Source organism: Colletes latitarsis, chromosome 7 (assembly GCF_051014445.1).
Source record: "Colletes latitarsis isolate SP2378_abdomen chromosome 7, iyColLati1, whole genome shotgun sequence".
In the NCBI taxonomy this organism is placed as follows: domain Eukaryota; kingdom Metazoa; phylum Arthropoda; class Insecta; order Hymenoptera; family Colletidae; genus Colletes; species Colletes latitarsis.
Genome location: NC_135140.1, coordinates 19,375,989 through 19,396,232, shown reverse-complemented (window position 1 = coordinate 19,396,232; position 20,244 = coordinate 19,375,989). Strand labels below are relative to the sequence as shown.

The 20,244-nt window shown below is 43.6% G+C and overlaps 1 protein-coding gene across 5 annotated transcripts in view; it reads left to right on the top strand.

Annotated features, from left to right (window-relative positions):
• Window positions 1-1,832: 1,832 nt before the first annotated feature.
• Window positions 1,833-20,244, top strand: part of Carpb (Carbonic anhydrase-related protein B) — a 31,918-nt gene continuing 13,506 nt past the window's right edge. The window contains exons 1-4 of one of the 5 annotated variants that reach the window (XM_076769987.1): window positions 1,833-2,240; window positions 17,193-17,304; window positions 17,561-17,611; window positions 18,293-18,621. In XM_076769987.1, coding sequence (XP_076626102.1) covers window positions 17,241-17,304; window positions 17,561-17,611; window positions 18,293-18,621 — 444 coding nt within the window. In that variant the 5' untranslated portion in view covers window positions 1,833-2,240; window positions 17,193-17,240. The other 4 variants (XM_076769991.1, XM_076769988.1, XM_076769990.1 and 1 more) reach the window with 4 other exon arrangements.

Below are 20,244 nucleotides of genomic sequence, written 5' to 3'. Positions count from 1 at the left end.
GGGAATTTGTAGTTGGAAGAATACAGCAGATATCTTCGGTATGGATCTGGCCGCGGGTGACAATGGCGGCCGCAGCTATTGGCCCGTTTCACAAGCACGGCCCATATCAATACCCCTTTGTTGCACATGACTGAGTTCGGGATAAAATCCTCTCCTTTCTCCGGGCCGGCAGAAAGCTGAGAAATAATGCGCAAACTTCTACTCAGACAAAATCCGTTGGAAAAATATTTCTTACGTTTCTATGGAACGCTTCGATCGCGACGATACGCGCGCGTTCTTCTTTTTTTTTTATTCGTACACCGAAATATTACGTTTGAATTTTTGTTAAATTTTCGAAACGCGTCCCGTCAAGTGGTTTTCGACGCACGCGAGCTTTGCACGGCGTTTACGCCTTTGGTCGAGCTACCCGGGCACCGAGAAATGTACTTTTATTAAAAACTCCCTACGAAACGTGTTGCTTTCTCATTTAATACAAACGCTAAATCACCGGGACCCAGAATGCCCAGTTTCTAACGCGGCCATTTTATGAAAACTTGCTCGTTATTTTTGGAATATTATCGCGATATCTGTCAAAGGACGCCAAGAAAGGTAAATTCATTTAAACGAAACGAGAGCCCTCGCGAACGTACAGCGAGTCTAATTTTTAATAAACGTGGTCGAATGTTGTCGAGATTAAAAATTCCAACGGGACTCTCTGGAATTAATTCATTTTTTCTTAATGGTGGCGCATATCAGGGAACTGAGGTCTTTGAGTATATTTTCAGCTATACTCCGCATTGCATGTATTGATATTTATAATAGCGTGGACTTTCATTTAACTTTTGAATTAGTTGGTAACCGTTGGTAACGGTTCTGTGTGTTTGTAATTCCCTTAGAACTCTCAGAATTTTTGTCCAATCCATACGAAATGTTGTCCACTTAAACCTTATGTTTCGATGAAAAGTATAGGCTATTTAATTTTAAAGAAATATTAGCTTGACGGTGGATCGCTCCATTATCGTGTTCTAACCTCAAAATGGATTCGAAGCGCTACCGTGGCGCCATCTAGCGACGAATATTCTCAAACTCCTTTCGCTATTCTCCCGAATTAAAAGTCGCGAAGCACAACTAGCGCGAATCTTCCCAACCGTTTACGGCGTACGCGATCGTTACTTAATCTGTCGTGCGAAAAAACGACAGCGAGCGGCAGCTTTTTCGCCGTGTAAAGAACGTAGAGCGCTATTAGCGTCGACTGTGTGTGTAATAACCGTGTCGCCACAAAGGGGGGCGACAACTTACTTGCGGATTAGAAGAAAAGTAGTGCTTCAGCGCGCACTTGAAGCGCGCTGGTCTTTACAAGCCGCGCTTAAGTCGGCCGCACATATTTAAAGAACGCGCGGTAAACTTTGCGAAAGGAAAAGGCTGCTTGAACGCGTCAAAGGTCGCGGCCTTTTTACGCGACGGGCCGCCAATTCACGTCCAATTAAACGTAATGACGATCGCGCGCTGAACGTTCCCGTGAAAGGGGATAACGAAACGGGATTAACCCTTTCGGGCCAGTTGAAACGCAAGTATCGGCCACCACCAGACCGGTTTCAACTTTTTCGACGCTATTTTCCAAAATCGGGCGTGGTTTCCTGGCAATTTTCATTCCGGAAAAAGGCTCTGAACAAACGATGGATTCTCTATTGGGCATACAAATATACACCTGTACTGTGTACACTGATAATAACAGAATCTGTGGATTTGTGACGTCCTTATAAGTCTAGTTATTTTGGTTTAATCTGGATGAAACTTTGGGTAGTTGCTTCTCATGTTCCAACACGAAGTACAGGCTACTTTGCAGGAATTATTCACCCTTGTCTCAACTTGGATTTGCCCTGCTGCGTCTTCTGGTCGCAATATCCTCGCCGGGAGTGGAAAACTGTGGTCGAAATTAGCGGGTGACTTAGCAAACACGCGAAGAAATCGAACGAATCGGGTCGGGACAGATAATGAAGACCGCAGAAACGGGGACAGTGGACGGAGATACAGGAAAACATCTGTACCGATACAAATTCTAGGAAGCAGATAACGGAGTGCACTCTTGACCCCAATAATGGGAGAAAAAACGAAGGAATTGATGCACTGACGAAAGAAACCGGGGTATCTCGTAGCGTCCGAGTTCTATCGTCGGCGTCCATTTCTCTCAGTGTAATTGTGGTGTTTGTACGGGTTACTTCGCCCGTGAACCGGCCAGGCCTTGGTGTCCTGTTCCGCAGGTACGGTTTTATTTCATTGTACGCTGAAAAGTTATGGCGAAACGAGCCTTATAGTCTCGCGAGTGTCGTCGACGCGCCAAGGGAAAATGTCAACATCTATCGTAGGGAGTGGGTCAAATTTTATTCACGAATAACGGTGTAAAAATTTTTGTTTCGTTCGTTGCTACCTTTTGTTCCTGACTTCGATCTGTGCTCGTTACTCGTGACGTCTTATTTTGGAAAAATTACACTACAAACCGATCATTCGCTCGCGTAAAGTCTCTCAGTAGCTTTATAGTTAATATCCTTACAAATTAAATAGCCTATTCTTTTCTCTGGAACACAAAGCGTAAATAAACAAAATTTCATCCGGGTTTAATGAAAATAGTAGAAGATATAGGGAAATCACAAACACACAGAGGAGCGGATCTTTTATTCTCATAATTTAATTGTAATTTTGCCAGAAAAGCACTGCAACAATGGGCTTTTTTGTGAACTGGTGCCTTCTGCTTGTGGTGCTGGTGTGTTTCTCGAAAGAACACGTCACCTTCGCGGACAAGTCCGTCTTGGAAAATGTGACGCACACGATGAAAAACACGAGGGGAAAATCCGTGAACGCTTCAACGATATTTTTCACGTTCCCACAGTTTGAAACATCTACTCCATCGAGAAGTACGACAACGGAGAAGAATCCAGAACCGTCGACAAGAACGACAACGGAGGAGGATTTAGATTCGTTGTCGGGCCTAGGATTTAAGCAGATTATCGATGCTCCCGTTAGATGTCGTTTCATTAATGGAAAATGTCGAGTGCCGATCCATTGAGACTAAAAATAAATATTTAATGGACTGACTGTCGCTTTTTATACACGAGTAACGCGAATGTAGGTTACGAAACTAAATAAATTAATTCCCAAAGTTGGATGAATGTTGACGAGGTCTGAGAAAGTTATGTAACTTTCGATTGTTTGAAAATAAAATTTTGATTGATTTTATTTATAGAAAATGTTAACTGTAATTAGGAACCAGTTGAAAGATGATTGGAAACCTGTTTAATTTTACGTGGGTTGCATCATGTTTCAATTTTTAAAAAATTCCTGCAATCGAGCGCAAGAAGTGATCGATTTGGCGCGAGAATAACCCAGCGACCTTTTTATGCGCTGTGCCGTCAATTCACATTCGATTAAACGTAATGACGATCGTACTCTGAACATTCCGTGGAAAGAAATAACGAGATTGGATTAACCCTTTTGAAGCTTTCGAGTGGATGTTACGTATACCATTTCTAACAGTTAAAATACATTGAAGATGGTCCACATATACGCTAGTGCCCGCTTTCAAGTGAACAAGGAAATCGGGATTCGCTTGAAAGCACGATAGGTGGTTTTATTTGAAATCGAGATTAATGAGGTTTGTTCCCAAACTGTGTACGTATAAATCTCAAAGTGGAGAAGTCCATTACCTGAATCCGGGGCAAAAATTGTCACTTGAAAGCGGGCACTGCTAGGAAGCAAAAGAAATTCGTTCTGTTAAGGATCGGAGAAACAAGCGACAGAATGTTGGGTGCGCGCGGTTTCTCCAATTGTTTAAAAGCAAAATTACTGTCTCGTAGAAAATGCGATGCGTTAAAGCACATGGAAATATTTCATCCATTATCTGTTTATTCGGTTGCGCGAGTTTATCAGCGGAGCCAGAGTTACTCGAAGAGCGTATTTGCTTAATGCGAAAAAGCGAAACCGAATTTCGTGGAAAAAGGAAAGGAAATGTTACTTAGCGGAACTTCCACGGTAAATATCTTCTTCCTGGTCGCAATATCCTCGTCTGGACGAAGAAACCGCGGACGAAATTAGCGGGTGGCTTGGCAAACATGCGAGGGAATCGAACGAGCAAGGTCGGGACAGATAATGACGATCGGAGAAACGAGGACGGTGGACGGAGATACGGAAAGACATTTGTCTCGATATAAATTTTGGGAAGCAGATACGAAATGCACTCTTGACCCCGATAATGGAGGGGGAGAAAAAAGAAGAACCTGGGTAAGCCGACGAAAGAAACAGGGCGCCTCGATGGGATCTGAGTTTTATCGTTGTTGCCCGTTTCTCTCAGTGTTATTGTGGTATTTGTGCGGGTTACTTCGCCCGTGAATCGCTAGGCCTGGTGTTTCGTTCCGCGGGCGTGGATTTATTTCATTGTACGTCGAAAAGTTATGGCAAAATGGGTTTTATAATCTCACGAGCTCTCGTTCGTCGAAGTAACCCCAAGTCCAGGCAATAGATCTCCGAATAATAGTTGAACGAGCAAATTGTATAGCGATACTATAATGTACAGCGCGATTCACAAGTCTAGAGACTCGAACTGTCTTCGAGATTTCGTCGATTTTTAATCGATTTTCAAATTTTTTTTTTCCATACTAAAAATTAAGGTGCCCTTCACTTTTTTGAAGGATATATTTTGGATTCGACGGTGTATTATAGTATGACCTTGAGATGATCTCGAGCTCGAACCGAGAAATACAAGGTAATCGTGGAACAGTGATCCCGCGGAACTTCTCGCGAAAGTTGAAGAGCGTAACGAGCAAATAAAATGGTGGAGGGGAGGAGTTATCGAATAAAGGTTCCTGTGGAAGTAACTTTATGAGAGCCGATGAATCTTGCGTCAAATGAAATGTGAAAAACTTATCGAATAAAGGTTCCGTGTAATTTTACGACGACCGTGGAATCTTCTGTCAAATGAAATGTGAAATAATCTTCGAACGAAACCCGTTCCGCGCGAACGGGGCCCGGATTCGCATAAAGCGTAACAAACGTTAATTAAGTGATCTCGAATAGGGGTGAAAGGGGGGGAAAAACGCGAATATTTGCGTCGATCAATCGCCGTGAAATTTAATTTTCACAAATTTAGCGAGATTTAGTTTTCCATCCGATAAACATGAACGGTGTTAATTCAGTGGATAAATTGAAATTTATTGCGCATTCTAGGGTCCAAAACAATTCTCGTTCGCCGGGGCGTACGTTTATTCGACGAGTAAATTCTAGTTCGACCGGTTCCGTGTCAGCTCTACCATCGAAAAAGCACCACTATGTTCCTTCAGGTTGCTGCAAACTTCTTTCTCCAAGTTGATACAAATTTTCTCCCTCGGGTTGCTACGAAATTGGTCCACCGGGTCGTTACAAACTCTGTCTTTCAACCTGCTAAAATGTCGAACCTCGGACAAAAGTCGGCGTCGATTTCTTGAAAAACAATTCTCAGTATTTTTGCATTTTTTAAGAAGGATTGTAGTTTAAACGACGCCTAGTACTATTGTTAACAACATGTCGTTCGATTTTCTCGAATGACATTTCGATAATATTTATTATTTCATCCAAAGTCGATAAAACGTAAGGCTTCGTTAAACAGTTATTAACGTTTAAAGTTCCGACAGTACTGAATTTTTTTCTCGAAAATGCGCAATATTTCGGGGGTATGTCTATTGACCAAAAATGCTTGCAATTGACCCCCGCAATCGAAAATAATTTTTCCAGAACCATTTGAAATTTTTGAATTTAATTGTTAATAATTGATATTCTTGATTTTCGTCTTATTTTGGCCTCTAGAATCCTCTATTAAAATTTTCCTCAGGGGTAGCCGAACACCCTGTATATGGAAAGTGGTGGAAAGTTTCATCGAACCCTTATGCTGTAAAAAAATTGTCAAATATCACTTCTCGTTTTACAATTTTACAGGAGCCTTTCCCCTTAACCGTGTTGCAAGGCGACGAATGTTTCGCTCGAATGCACGTCACTTATCGTCACCATCGCTTATTAAGTAAATTCCTGTCGCGGTCAATTATCAATTACGATAGCTGCGAGTTGATTCATGCTTGTTTCGCGTGACACGTGCCACGGCATGCCATGTGACTTTGAATTAAAACTCTACGATTATACGTGTACGTTGCATAGGCGTGCACACGGACGCAGCCACGCTTACACACACACATGGAGACACCGGTGCAACGAAGAGTCGGTAGCTGAATGAAAGGAGAGCCGAATTTGCGTGATCGCTAATTGTGAATGTAGGGCGCTTTGTGACGAGTCCCCGTACTTCTCCTGCTTGCCCGCGTATTCGAGTCAGCCAGATTTTGTACTCATTGTCAGAAGTAAAGACCCCCTCGACACTTGTTGCTCGCCATCGACATTTGTCTGCTCCGCGGTTATATACCGTGTGCATTTCGCTTTCGTGGTTGCATTCTTTGTCAAGTTACACGTGTATACCGGCACGTACACACCGCGGAGACTTCATAATGCCGTGACCCAGGTATTGCGTTTCCTCCGCTTCCCCAACGCCGACAACGAATGCTCAGAAACGTTAGCGACAACATCTACAGGGTGTTCCTTACGATACAACACCCGCTGCACCGATAGAATTATTCTTATTTGTTTACTTCTTCCTCAACCTCGTTATCGAACAATCGTGCGAGCACACCTGAATTCTGTGCCAAAACTAACCTCAGATACGCGTACATACACGAGTAAATTAACGCGATGCAGGTTTACTAACTATTGTTACAGTGTTTTATCTCAGTTGAATTAATACAGCACGTTTTCACGAGTCCCCGCGTCGCGTTGCTTTCCCGACTGATCGGTTCGAAGATAAAAATCGTCCCAATCGTGAAATTCTCTTTTACGGTCATTATAGGTTTACTCAAGGTCTACGTTAGACTTGAAATTTTGTAAGCCATTACGGTCGTCGCTATGTATGGATGATACATATTGCGTCTGCGGTAGGAATAGATTAGGTCTACGGTAGATAAAGTCTAAATTACGTTTGGCTTGGAGCGGGCTTTGAACTGGTTCTGCGTTTCCTCCGCTTCCTCGATGGTGATGAATGCTCAGGAATATTGCTAAAGACCACGGTTATATACGTATATACGGTTTAGTCTAGGTTAGGACTACGATGGCTGTATTCTGCTTTCCGATTAGGTGTAGATTATGACGGTGTTAGGGTTACGTTAGGTCTACACAATGTTCTGGTATCCTAACATTCGTTGCAGTCGTTGTACACGCACAGGCTGTGCTAGAATTGAATTAGATCCATATTTGATTAGGCTCTACGTTCTATTTAGGACTGTATTAAGTCCACGGTAGAATGCAGTAACCAAAATATACGAATGTACGTTCGTTGAAATTTTTGTTACGCGTGTCATTCACGTTGGGGATTTCTGGTAATTTTTTAAAAGCACGAATTAATCATTTTCGTCGTAGCACGTGTATTTTAAAACTGACGCGATACGTGGAATCGAGTTTCAATTGCCCAGAATGATAGCGTTTAATGGACGACGGTACACGTAATTGAACACAAATGTTTGGATTTCTTTAAAAATATCATTTCGAGTGGAGCGTTTCGAACGGTTGCTTCGAATGAAATTTCCACGGCATTCGGCGAATCTAATTCTCGAAATGCGTTTCAGCTCATCTCGAACAATAATGCAAACGAATTTCACGCGGTGTATAAAACCGTACTAAATACGAGACACGCGAAACATTTTCAAATTTCAAATTTGAACCTGGGTGTAAATAAATTATTATGGCGAAGAGATTCAGGATGTTTTCAATTCCATCGTTTACAATAAAATACACTAAATTAATTTCGGGTCCTTAAAATACTCCTTCATCCATCTCTCCTTACGATTATTTCTTTTATTTTTTAGACTTGTTTCAATACTTCAGAATTTCCTTTGTATCGTTAATGTGAACTCGATAAAAAAATGTTGATTTATTCGCTACGAAGTGTATCATTTTTTATTTCTTGTTTGAAATTTTGCGTTTGGATAAGAATCTTGTCCGTATCTCCGGTCTCTAGCGACAAAAACATTTGATGAATCTGATTATGCAAACTACGAAGGGGGAAAAACAGAATTTTAAGCTTTTCGAAATTTGTATACGAAGGGAGACGACGAACTGGTTGGCGTTTCGTGTCGGTGGATTTGTTTCGACAGCGACGACACATTAGTAATGCAGATGAAGTTACCGTCGTCGTTCGCATTTTTCTGTGTCTCGTCGGCGCTGCCCCGAAACAATTTTTTGGCTCGCTTTCAGACTAATGTGCTTGGGATGGACACGTCGACTGTGCTTTCATTTTCGTTGGCATTCGTCGTTCAATTTTTAAAATGTACGCAACTCGAAATTCGGCGAGCTTTCTCCCATACATAGATTTTCAGTCTCAGAAGCGATTTTTTTTTAATTTTTGAATCCCCTTCAGGATTACCATTTTTCAGAAAGTTTTTCCTCGAAGCATATAAGCTATAATGGATTTAAAAAAAGGGGGATAAAAGGTTCCGGGTAGACCTGATATTTTGATTCGTGGTAGAAGAAAAGATATTTTTATTTGGAAGGTAACGCGTTTCCAAAGACGCGACGTCGTTCTAATTGCACGACGTCACGTTGTCGATATTTCGTGATATATTGCCTGCAAGATACGCGGCGAGAAAATGTAGGTCCATTTCGCGTCGAGGCGAGCGGTAGAAACAGATGACAGTATATTGCCTTTAGGGCAATAATCCATTGTCGGCTGCTTCGTTATAGGGCAGGTTATTGCCGCTAAAATAAGAATCCTATTCTAGCTTTTACAGTTTATTGAACACCACCAATCCGACCACTGTTTATTTCATCGCGAAGTAGGGATTCTCGTAATACCGGGAAAAATGCGTCTCTCGGTACTTCTTAGACGACTATACCTTGCTTCCTATGTTTTAGAACCTAATGATTTATAGCAAAGGAATTCGGACTGTCTCGAGGCATCTTGGATCGAGGATATCTACCGAAGAAGTTTCATAACGTTTTTCGAGCCTTTTGTTTCTACCACTGTGTACAGGGTGTCCCAATGATTATGCTAGAATTTAGAGAAACATCATTCGACAACCGAGACACGTTTATTTTAAAAACACACTGAATAAAACGACAAGCATTGCACTGAGCGAAATAACGAAACAACCGATCGCTTCTACAGAATTACGCAACTATGATAATCTAATAGTAGATTCAATTTCTCGACTTTAGTTGGACGCTTCCCCCGTGAAAACAGCACGAAACGGTATATTTTCAGTTCCTAGCAAATTAATTCTTCAAATATTTCTTCTTCCTCCGATCGATCCTCCCCCACCACGCCTGTTTAATTTTAAAAAGATTTGAAACAAAGTTTAAGGCGTGCAAAATGTAGCAGATCGTTGGTGCAATTTTGTTTATTGATTATCGAACAGACATGTATAGTTCGACCCAGCGAGAATGAGGTTCGGAGTGGCACCAAGCGAGGATCGAACTATACATATGCACAGGGTCCACGTAGCTCTTTACAACTTGATATCTGGGAAGCTATTACATCGATTTCAACGATTTAGGTCTTAAACTGTAGGAGTCTGAAGGGCCTTTAAACTGGAATGCAGGTTGGTGCCCCTTTCCATTGCGCGAGTGGAAAGAATTTAAAACCCCGATTTTCCAAAAGCGTTTGCAAAAGTGGGATGCAAATTTCCATCTAAAATTTGAATCTTGAACAATGATACAATACAATTTCTATAAATCCCATCCACGACATTCCATCCCACGTATTTCCGCGTTTCGATCCCTATCGCTGGCAACTTGGAAGGGAAATAAACCAAATGGCACTCACGCGTAAAAATAAAAAGAAGAGAAGTGTCCATCCATTTCGAAAGTTGATTTAAACGTTTCCCCGTGGAACGTGGGCCAGCAGAGGAAGGATGAGAAGCAGAACGGAAGAATTACTTCATTCGATTCGTCGAACGACTAAATACAACGAGGCTGGACAGTCAGGGGGTGAGAGGGATGCGGAGCGAAATGGCGGTTGGAAGGGGGGACGTGACATGAAAACGAATTCGTCCTTACCCGCGGCTCGTCAAACAACGGATTTTTTCATTCGGGGGCCAATATCTCCGTCGCGGTGATTTTGTGCATAGCCGTGAGCCGCGACGTCGGACAGCATCGATAACCCATAATCATCGGCGTGTCCCGTCTCGCGGCCTCGGAGGCGTGCTCGGCATGAATAAAACAAACATAAGTTTCGCAGCGAATTCAATATCCTCGTCGACGAGGGGGGTAGTGGGAGGGGGGTACGAGAGGCGCGACGAAACGAGGGGGGAGGCAATCAGTCGCAGCCGCGTGCACGGACGCATTCGGGATGCAGGCGAAATCGGCCAACGCGATCGGACTGGACACGGTCGCGGTTCCAATATGGCCGCTATTATTCAAAATAATTTAATATCGGAATATTTTATGACGGTTTCGAATACCGTAGTTTTTTTCAATATCATTATCGATCAGACATTACTATTCGAATCGGTAAATATTAGATACCGTGAACTAACAAATTTTCTAAAAATAAGCATCTCATTAATTTTTCGCAACAAAAACTTGAGACTTATGTAACTGGAACGTACAAGCTTGTCGAACGTTGGTAAAAGGTTTTGATATCCATACACAACTGCAAACCGTTACCAACTTCGTTATGTTTGTTTTACCTCCCTTTTTCATATGAATTTTTCATGCTTGCACGTGTGTCAACTTAACATGTACTGTTTCGACGTTCATATATAATTGCAAACCGTATTTAACTTCGTTGTGGTTGTTTTCGTTCCTTTTTCTTATCAATTTTTCATGGTTGCGTGTATGTGCGTTTGTATGTGTCCACTTAACGTGTCCTTTTATTTACCGATTCAGAGACGCGCATAGCCACGTTCCTCCCTCGACTCCGCTCTTTTATCTTCCCTTTTGTCCGTATTGTTCCGTACCAAAGGGATTTTTCTCCGTTGGACTAATAAACAAATAATTTACTATTTGAATATCATTATAATTATCCCGTCGATCGAACACAACGCGGATCCCCTAAAGTGGTGGAATTAAATGAGGATAAGTTTCCTTTCATGGCAAAATTAGCGAAATGGCTTTCAAATACTCCTGCTACTTTTTCTTCCGCCGAGTCTTTCATAAAGCTGGAAAAAGAGTGTCTGCAAACAGAAGCTGCTTACAACCGAAAAATGTAAACACGTTAGTACTTCTTCATAAAAATAGAGATGTCGTATGGAACATCTTAACCTCAGAATGGTGCGTTAAAACTCATTGGCGATGCAGGCAATTTTCGAAAACAGTATGTTTTTCACTATCTCGAAAGGTCTGAATATTTTATAAAATATTCCGTTATAAATTAACAAAAATTGAAAAATAGATCCGTTGAATCGGACCACCGTGGCGCACGTGTGCCCCCAAAATTTTCAAAGTCTTTTTTCTAGCAAACAAAACCCCGGGATGAACAAATTTTATTCTACATTTTCGATTCATTTTTTCACGTAGAATCCCCGTGTTGCTGTTCGTTCCACTAATGATTAGATATCCCGTGGCAAATATTCGAATCGTGTAAGCGTTGGAACGTTGGTATACGGAAAAAGGAATTCGACAAGTAGTCTGAGGCTTAGGTCGAAGTTCCAGTTTCCGGTTGTCTCTGTGTCCAACCCTTTCCTCCTTGTACGTCTCGTGCCACGCGTCGGAATCGCAGGAACTACGGAGGCGCGGCGGGAGGCCCGGAGAGCGGCGTTTCGGGCAATGCCGCTTTGAAAATCGATAAGCGGCTCCGCGTAGTCGACCAGTCAGGAGCTTTTCGGCGTATCCGCGCGAGATCCTGGCCGGTCACGTGGCCGGCCCGTCACGTCCGCAGAACGCCAACGGCAGAAGATCGCGCGACGTAGTCGGCCTTCGTTATCGCGAACTTCTATCCAAGGATCGACCTTTGTCGTAGAGATCGCGATTCCCCTAGCCAGCGGGAGATTCAAACGTCCGATTAGGGGGACGTAATTACAACGGGATGATTGATCGAATCAACCCATTAAGTAGCAAATAATCGCTTCTTGAAAACTGACGTTTATTTTCTGGCTCGTCAGGTTCAAAAACGTTTTTTATTTCCAAAAAGAGAGAACTCGTAACCCAAAAGACGACATCTTTCAGTACGGTTCAGTAAACGTTTGGTTAATTTTTCTGGACCACTAGAATTTAATAAATTGTTGAGATCATTAATGAATTCGTGCTCCTTAAGGTAGTTCATTTTCTTCTTATTCTGAGAACTTATCGTCCAATTTTCCTTTCCCCGAGACTTCTCGTGCTTGTCACTTGATGAAGTCCTGACCGAACTTGAATATGCAAATTATTTCGATAAATCGATTAACTAATGAATTACCCTCGCTTCTCGGGAAATAGCTCTCCTTTAAAATTGCACCTTTCATCCATTCTGACCTACTTGCTCAGGATCCAAAAATGCTAGTTTAATGAAATATTCCATGTCGAACATTTGTTCTTCTATTTTAATCGTGTGAGTCTTACAATGTGTATTCTCAACTTTTTACGCTTAACCCGTTTCATGTTACACTCAACTCGTCTCATGTTACGTTCAACCCGACTCAAGTTACGCTCAACTCGTCTCATGTGACGCTCAACCCGTCTCAAGTTACACACTCATCCCGTTTCGAGTTACGCTCAACCAGACCCGAGACTCAAGTATCCGTAATTTTTGTGACAGAGTACAGAAAGGTAGATAACTACGAACGAGCATGAAAACGAAGGCAATTTAACGAGACGGTAACAAAGTGTAAATTAGCTGTAGGTCAAAAATGAGTTTGACGTGGCGGCGGTAAGGGTTAATCGGGTAGGACGGAAAGAGCGAGCGATGGATAGACGGAACCGGGGCAGCGGGAATCGTGATCGAGCGAGGAATTTCGGGTGGCACGGTGACTCGATAACCATCGCTGCCCATTGATTATCCCCTCGCCGGGGGGTAGGGTCAAACATCTCGAAAAGGTCGATTCATTAGGGATCGCGCGGCCCCCGGTGGAAGGGAAGAGGTCTCCGGTAACCGGTACAGATGTATCGCTCCCCGAAGGAACGCTCCGTCCTTGCCCACGTCCTGGCGTGTGCGCAGACGTCCTAGCCGCTCGACGACGAGGACGACCGAGTGGAAGAGCGCGGAGGCGCGAAACGCTCGTTCCGCCGTGTCCGGAAGCATCGATGTGGCCGAACGTAGAGGAGGGCCACCCGATACAGGAGCAAATGAGTGCAATGCACTTGGACGGACAAAGACGCCAGGCAAAACGAGAGAGGAAAGGACAGGAGTCGCGCGTGCGCGTGACGCGGGGGGCACCTGAAAGGCCCGACGGAGATCTAGATGGAGTACGGATCGGGAGGGAGTGAAAGAGAGAGAGGTAGGAGGAACGTACACAGCGGCCTCGTAGGGCAGTCGTTCCTCCTTCGTCGTTCCTTCGCGAGGCGCGGAGCCGCGCTTTTAACGAAATTATTGCGTGGGGAAAAAAAGCTCTCACGGCCCCTGGGCCACGAGCAACCCGACGTAGACTAGCCATAGGCGTGCCAGGTCTCTCGTCTGGAATTTCTCGTCGCGTGCTGGCCCGTCGTACAGTGCAAGTGCCAGGTGGAGAAGCGCGTGAAGGAGACGGAGGTGGGGAATAGACGCGACGTCGTCCTGCTCGTCGTCCACGGTCAGTATCGGCCGATAATCGAGGGGCTTCGTCCTGCCGGTGGTTACGCGAGACACCCCGAACCTCTGAGGGACTAGAGAGGACTCCGGGGATCCTCGGTTTCGCGTCCACGCGATCGCCGTTTATTGATTTCCGCAGGAGCCGTACCCGTTTCGCTCGTCACGCGAAATTTCGGCCGCACAACATCGCGCGTTTCGCCGATCGATTCCGCACGCTCGTCCTCCCACCAGTCTCGCCTGCGGCCGACCCTACGCTCGCCTCTGTCTCTCCTCTCGGCGCTCACGCTTTTTTATCCGCCCTCGCTCGCGACTCTGCCACGAACGCCACCGTCAGATCGGCTGGAGGACGGATCAATCCTCCAGGAGGACGATCCTCCCGCTGAATCCTCGCGATCGAATCCCGTGGCTCATTACCGGATCCTTGGCTCCGGGACGACGCGGAACCGCGTACCGCGAGTGTGTGCACGGGATGTGGACGGTTCAGCCACGTAGTGTCGGTCGAATCCTCTGACGTTCTCGCTGGTCGTGCAGCTAGGCTCCGGAAGGATAAAAGACCGAGTTGAAAAAGGAGTTGTCGAACCATTCGGGACGCTTTCCATGGGACAAGTCGACGCTGGAGGGGTCTCGCCGAGAACCGTGAGTCGAGTCGTTGCACTTTAGGGGTAAGGAATTCTCTTTCGCTCTTCCGAGGACGGTAGCTTCGATCGGGTAGCATCGTCCTGTTCCAAGGGACGGATCCTAACAATATTGTCATAGTATCGGAGTTAAAAGGCTCCTTTGAGACGTCTTCAACGCGAAACAAGCCCAGCTTTATTTTGTCGCGATAGTAATCCTGTCGGTCATTAGCCTGCGCGACACGGAATTTTCAGCAGCAGTGAACGTTCTCCAAAAACTCTGTTTTCCTCGTGACATTAATTCTATACTTCATTATTTTATGCTAGCAATGCTATCAGTCGGTACCCTCTTCTTCAGAAATTGTGATCCCAGAATTTGAGTCCCATCCAGGGACTACGGTAGATGAAATGTCCCTGAGTAACTTCCACGAGATAAATCTGTCTTTCTTCTTTTATAATAGTAATCCCATCTGTTACTACGAAATCCTAGTTAATACCGCCTTCAAAAATTAGGATCACTGAACCTAAATTTCTGTCATGGGTTACAGCAGCTATTGCAAGGAGCTAAAATGTCCGGAGTGATGCCCACTATGCGAGATAAATCCGTTTTACTTCTTTCGTGATAGTAATCTCATCAATTATTAGGATATGCGAGACGATACGTCCTCCAACAAATTTTCATCATCTTAGGTTAGGTAAATTAATATTATTCGAATTATAAGAGTACAATCACGTCACCAATAAATTACGTAATTCGTTTCTAGTTAGGAACTTCGAAATAAAAGTCGAGGTTTTGGTAGACTTATCAGTAAGGCTGATCTAGCAAATATTGCCCCACACACGATAGGAATCCTATCAATCATTTATCTATGTGACACGAAATCCAGACCAATACCCTGTTCAACTATTCTGATCACTCAATGTGTGTTCTATCTAGCGGCATTCTCCACAGCTAGTGTAAATACTACAAGGAGCTAGAATACCTCTGACTGATGTCCAGGATTCTCAAGGAATCCGTCATCTTTCTTTCATGATCTGACGTCCTTAACTATTTTGATCACCGAATGTGATTCCCACTCAGGAGCACTTTTCATAGCTACTACATTAACTTTATTTCGTAGTTAGCTAAAATGCCCCTAAGTGAACCTAACGATACGAGATAAATATGCATCAACTTCTTCAAGAACTCTGGGTCCTACCCAGGAGCATACTTTCTTAGCTATTACAAATACAAGTAATGTACACGATGCAAGAGGAATCTGTCTTTCTTTTTTCATGATAGTAGTCTCATTATTAGTCTATGTGACATAGTTTTCTGATCTGTGGTGACCATTTTCAAAAATATAGATGACAGAATTCGACTCTCATTCTGAGGCTCAGGCTCCAGCTAGTGTATAAGTACCAAATACCCTGAGCTCTGCAATCAGTACTCCTCTTTTCATCATAGTAATCCTATCAGTTACTATACAACATGTCATGAAATCCTACTGAATCTGAATTCAGTGTCTACTCTGTGAGAACAATCGTCACTCTTCTTCCTTTGTATCAATCCCATCGATCGTTGGTCTGTGTGACAAGAAATCCTGACAAATCCTTTTCCAAAAATTCTGATCACCGAATCTGACTTTCACCCAGGAAGTTACAGGAACTGAGACATACCTATAATCTTAGAAAAATCGACGCTCCTCTTCTCATGATAGCAATCCCATCAGTTATTCTATGTGTCACGAGATCCTGGTCAATAGCGAACCCCTCTCAACAAATTGTGAACAGAGAATCCGAGCTCCAGCCAGGGGCTGCTGCAAATGTCTTTCTTCTTTCGCGATGGTAATCCTATCGATCATAGGTCCATGTGACGAGAATTCCTGACAAATCCTTCTCAAAAAATTCCGATCACCGAGTTCCACCCCGAGGCACTGTTGAGATCTCCAGCGTAGACGGTGTAGACTCCGGAGAAAGATCTCGATAACGCCATGGAAATCGATCCTGTCCGACGAGGCGCGATTAGAAACGCAATCGCCCCGGCCCGTGACTCGGAAACGAGTCCCACGGATCCGAAAACCAATTCGAAATCTCTCGACGCGCGGAAACTTTGATGCCGCGGTGCACGATTGTCGAGTGCAACGAAGAAGTCTCGCGAGCCTGGGAAGAAAAACGGGAAGCTGAGAGCCGAGTCATCGTGCTCGGGACAAGGAGGGCTCTTGTCTCTCGGTGTAGGTTAGAGACACTTCCGCGAGATCCGATCTCCCGTATCGATCGATCGACCGCCGAAGGGAGTCCACTCGAGTTTTCCTGACCTAAGAATACCGCCGCTGGAGTACCGTGGAACGGGGTGGAGTGGAGGTCCGTGGGTGGGGGGATCGAGTGGGGAACCCCGCCCCCTTTCGAGCGTCCTACCCGACGAGGATGACTGCGGATTTATCTTTTCTTTCTTGTCCGAGCTGCTCCTCTTATCGCTAGCGACACGCGTCGCCTCTCGAGGAGCCACGGGGGTTCAGTAGCCCCAGCGATCTCCAGCTCGTCGGAGATTCCCGAGTCGGGATCGTTCGCGTGACGCCGGCTAATTAAAAGTCCTGGTTACACCAGGGGGGTGCTTTGACATTCCTCGCGGATCGATTCGCGCGGTTGTCGTTCCTCTTCCACGGAGGGTTTCTTGCCCGGACGGTTCGACGATCGCGATCGTGGACAGGTTTGGACGGATTTTTGGAGATTCGGTTGACCAGCTTGGAGCGGGGGGCAGAGTCTCACGACCACGTGGCAGGGTCGACGCGAACACGTGCTTCTAGTTCGGATCAACTGGTATCTTCATTTTTTTTTTTATTCTTGTCTGCCCCCTATAGAATCGAGACGAATGATGTTCAATTGACGAAGACTGCGCAGCGCTAGGAATGGCCCCATTCAGTTCCGTCTTCCTCGGCGTCTGGGGAGTGTTTGTTATCGTTTTGATACAAGGTATTTAGATACGCAGATGCGTGAAGCGGGCAGCGGTTCTTAACCGGACGGTTGACGTTTCTTATTCGTCTCGCTGAGGGGGTGGCTATTATTGTTCACGGTAGAAGGAAAGTGTATAATGGAGACGAGTGGCTCGTTATTCGGGCGAAGTGTGGCCAAATATCCTTACCACTTGACCCCGCCAACTGGTTCTAGGTTAAGGACTGCTGTTGCATAAATGACATCGCGCGAATTCTTGATAACGAACTATTTGCAGAATCTAGGCCCCTCAGTTGGGACGACTGGTGGACCTATGACGGTATTTCCGGTAAGGAATTCTATAATCACCGCTACACGAATTACACGTTAACCACTCGGCGATCAGAACTAAAAATTCTCTGCATTATTATCTTTAAAAAATTCCATAATTTTCTTTTCTGTATTTGAGTATTCGAATAATTGCCTATGGAAATTCAAATACTGGAGTATTTTAAGATTATGTGCACTGATTAAGTATTCGGATATTTGTAGTATTTTAATATTGTGGATCTTTAACGCAATCATATTTGGTATTCGAATACTCAAAAATTTGAATGTTATTGACAATATCCCAGCCTTCTAAAATTAGCATTCATCAAAGCTAGTTAAGAGTGTGCCTCTTTCGTTTCTAAAAAAAAGTGGTAGAAGACACTTTTTTTTTTTATTTCGGAATTAATTGTCGGAGGAGCCTGGGCGTTCGTTTAAATGATTAAGGGATCAGAGGTCCCCGTCCTGATCCAAAAAGTATCCGGCTAAGACGTCAAGCTTGTTCCCGAGTGCTTAATTTTATAAAATGATAAACCCGTTAGCACTCGACTCTGCCCGATCCCTGAATAATTTCATACCTCCGTTAATCCCAGGGCTTAGCGTCGCGGAAACTTCGTTTCGAACTTGTTACCAGTCTCGAGGGTCTACGGTTAATCGATGCTCGAAAGCCTCGTTCGTGTACCTAATCGTCTCGATTTTGAAGGTCCCGGCTTCTGGGGTCTCATCAATCCCGAATGGTGGCTCTGTCACAAAGGCAGACGACAGTCGCCGGTGGACCTCGAGCCTTCCAGGCTCCTCTTCGACCCGAACCTGCAGCCACTGCATCTTGACAAGCACGGGATCGGTGGAGTCCTAGCAAACACTGGCCACAGCGTGGTCTTCGCCGTCGACAACGACACGCGTCATCCCGTCAACATTTCTGGCGGGCCTCTGAGCTATCGTTACCAGTTCCACGAGATTCATCTGCATTTTGGACTGGACGATCGAACCGGAAGCGAGCACACCGTGGATAAACACGCTTTCCCTGCAGAGGTAGGCGATTCGTCGAGTCATTAATATACTCCGTTGTTTTAACCTTTGTAATTGGGGATCCTCGAAAATTTTCATTTTCCGAGTTAAACCTGGATTCCAGGAACTTGATCTCGATTTTGCAAAATTATACCCGTGTATTATTTATCGGATATACCGTACGTGCATCGATGAATCTTCATAATTCTGAATCGATGATATTACGACGAGCGTGGGGAAGATAATTTTGGAGCAAATAACGAGATTAGTTTTATATTTTGGTCTAAACAATCCTCGGAAACGGAAACAGGTTGAGCTATTTCGTTCTAAGTTGGTTTTCATTCGATTCATATAGCCTAGTGTCAAATGTTAATTCGTCTCCGCTCAGAAGAGAAAATAGAATTCTCCTTTAAATGGAAATAGTTTTTATTTTCATATTTTCAGGTGTATATTAGTGTCGAATAAAGAAATTCAGTCCTGTTCATTTATATCTACTTCACTGACGTTCATTGACAGAAATTTTGTTTGCGAAATATTAGTTTCAAATGTTCTTGGTGCTGTCTTGTAGGCGTCTGGTTACCGACATCCCTTATCCACTTAAATTTCTAAATTGAAAGACCTGCCAAGATTCTTACAGTTATTGATTAACACCACCAATCTATCTTTGATGTTCTACACAGGCTTGTTTATTAATTTTAATTTTCTCTACTTTATTTCTGCTGATATAATCTTCTTATAGTCGTTTACGAAAATTATACATGACCTAAAGTATTAATTTTACGTTCAGAAAGTGAAAAAGTACAGACGTCTAACTATCGCTTTACTCTTTCTACTTAATTTTCTATTCAGACAACCTATTTAGATATTCACAGTTGATACAGAAAACAATTTTGGTATTATTTTTCATCTGGTTATTGGCCTTCTTATTTTACTCCATTCTCTATATAAACAATCCAGATATTTCTGTATATTATTTATACAAACAATGTACATTGTTCGTGAATTTTAGGAATGAAAATATTCTTCAATATTCTTCACAGAAAATTTGAAAAAGAATATTTATTTTCTCTAAAATTAATTAAACGTTTTTATAACAATATTTAGCCTGATAACTGATAAAACATAAAGCGATACACAAAATATTGCTTTTTCCGAGATCGGATTATTCGCTGACGATTATCGTAATTAAGAACGCGTCGCACACGAGCAAAGCTTTCACGAATGGATGTTTATTTTTTATTGTTCAATCTCGTTTCGATATCTCTGACATACGGCGGACACATGACCATTCCAAAATTTTTTTTCCACCGCGAACCGTATAAAAAAAATTTCCACGAAAGCTTTTCGTTATAACGACCTGTTGGCAAAGGTTCACATAATTTTAGCCCGTGCAGTTTCACAGTTATTTTAGTACTTATAAAGAAATCCCCTCGACCTATATATTAAAAAAAATTCTACATTCTCAGAAGCCACAGGGAAAAGGTTGCCGGGATAATAATAAATATTTCCAATTTTCCGTCGAAATTTAATCGTGTGTTTTTCTGCGCAAACAAACACTGCCTCGAAATTATTTCCCCCCGCGCGTGTCGAACAAATTTACAGTAAAAAGTTTCGTATTGCGCGGCGGGAACGTATTCCACGCACTTC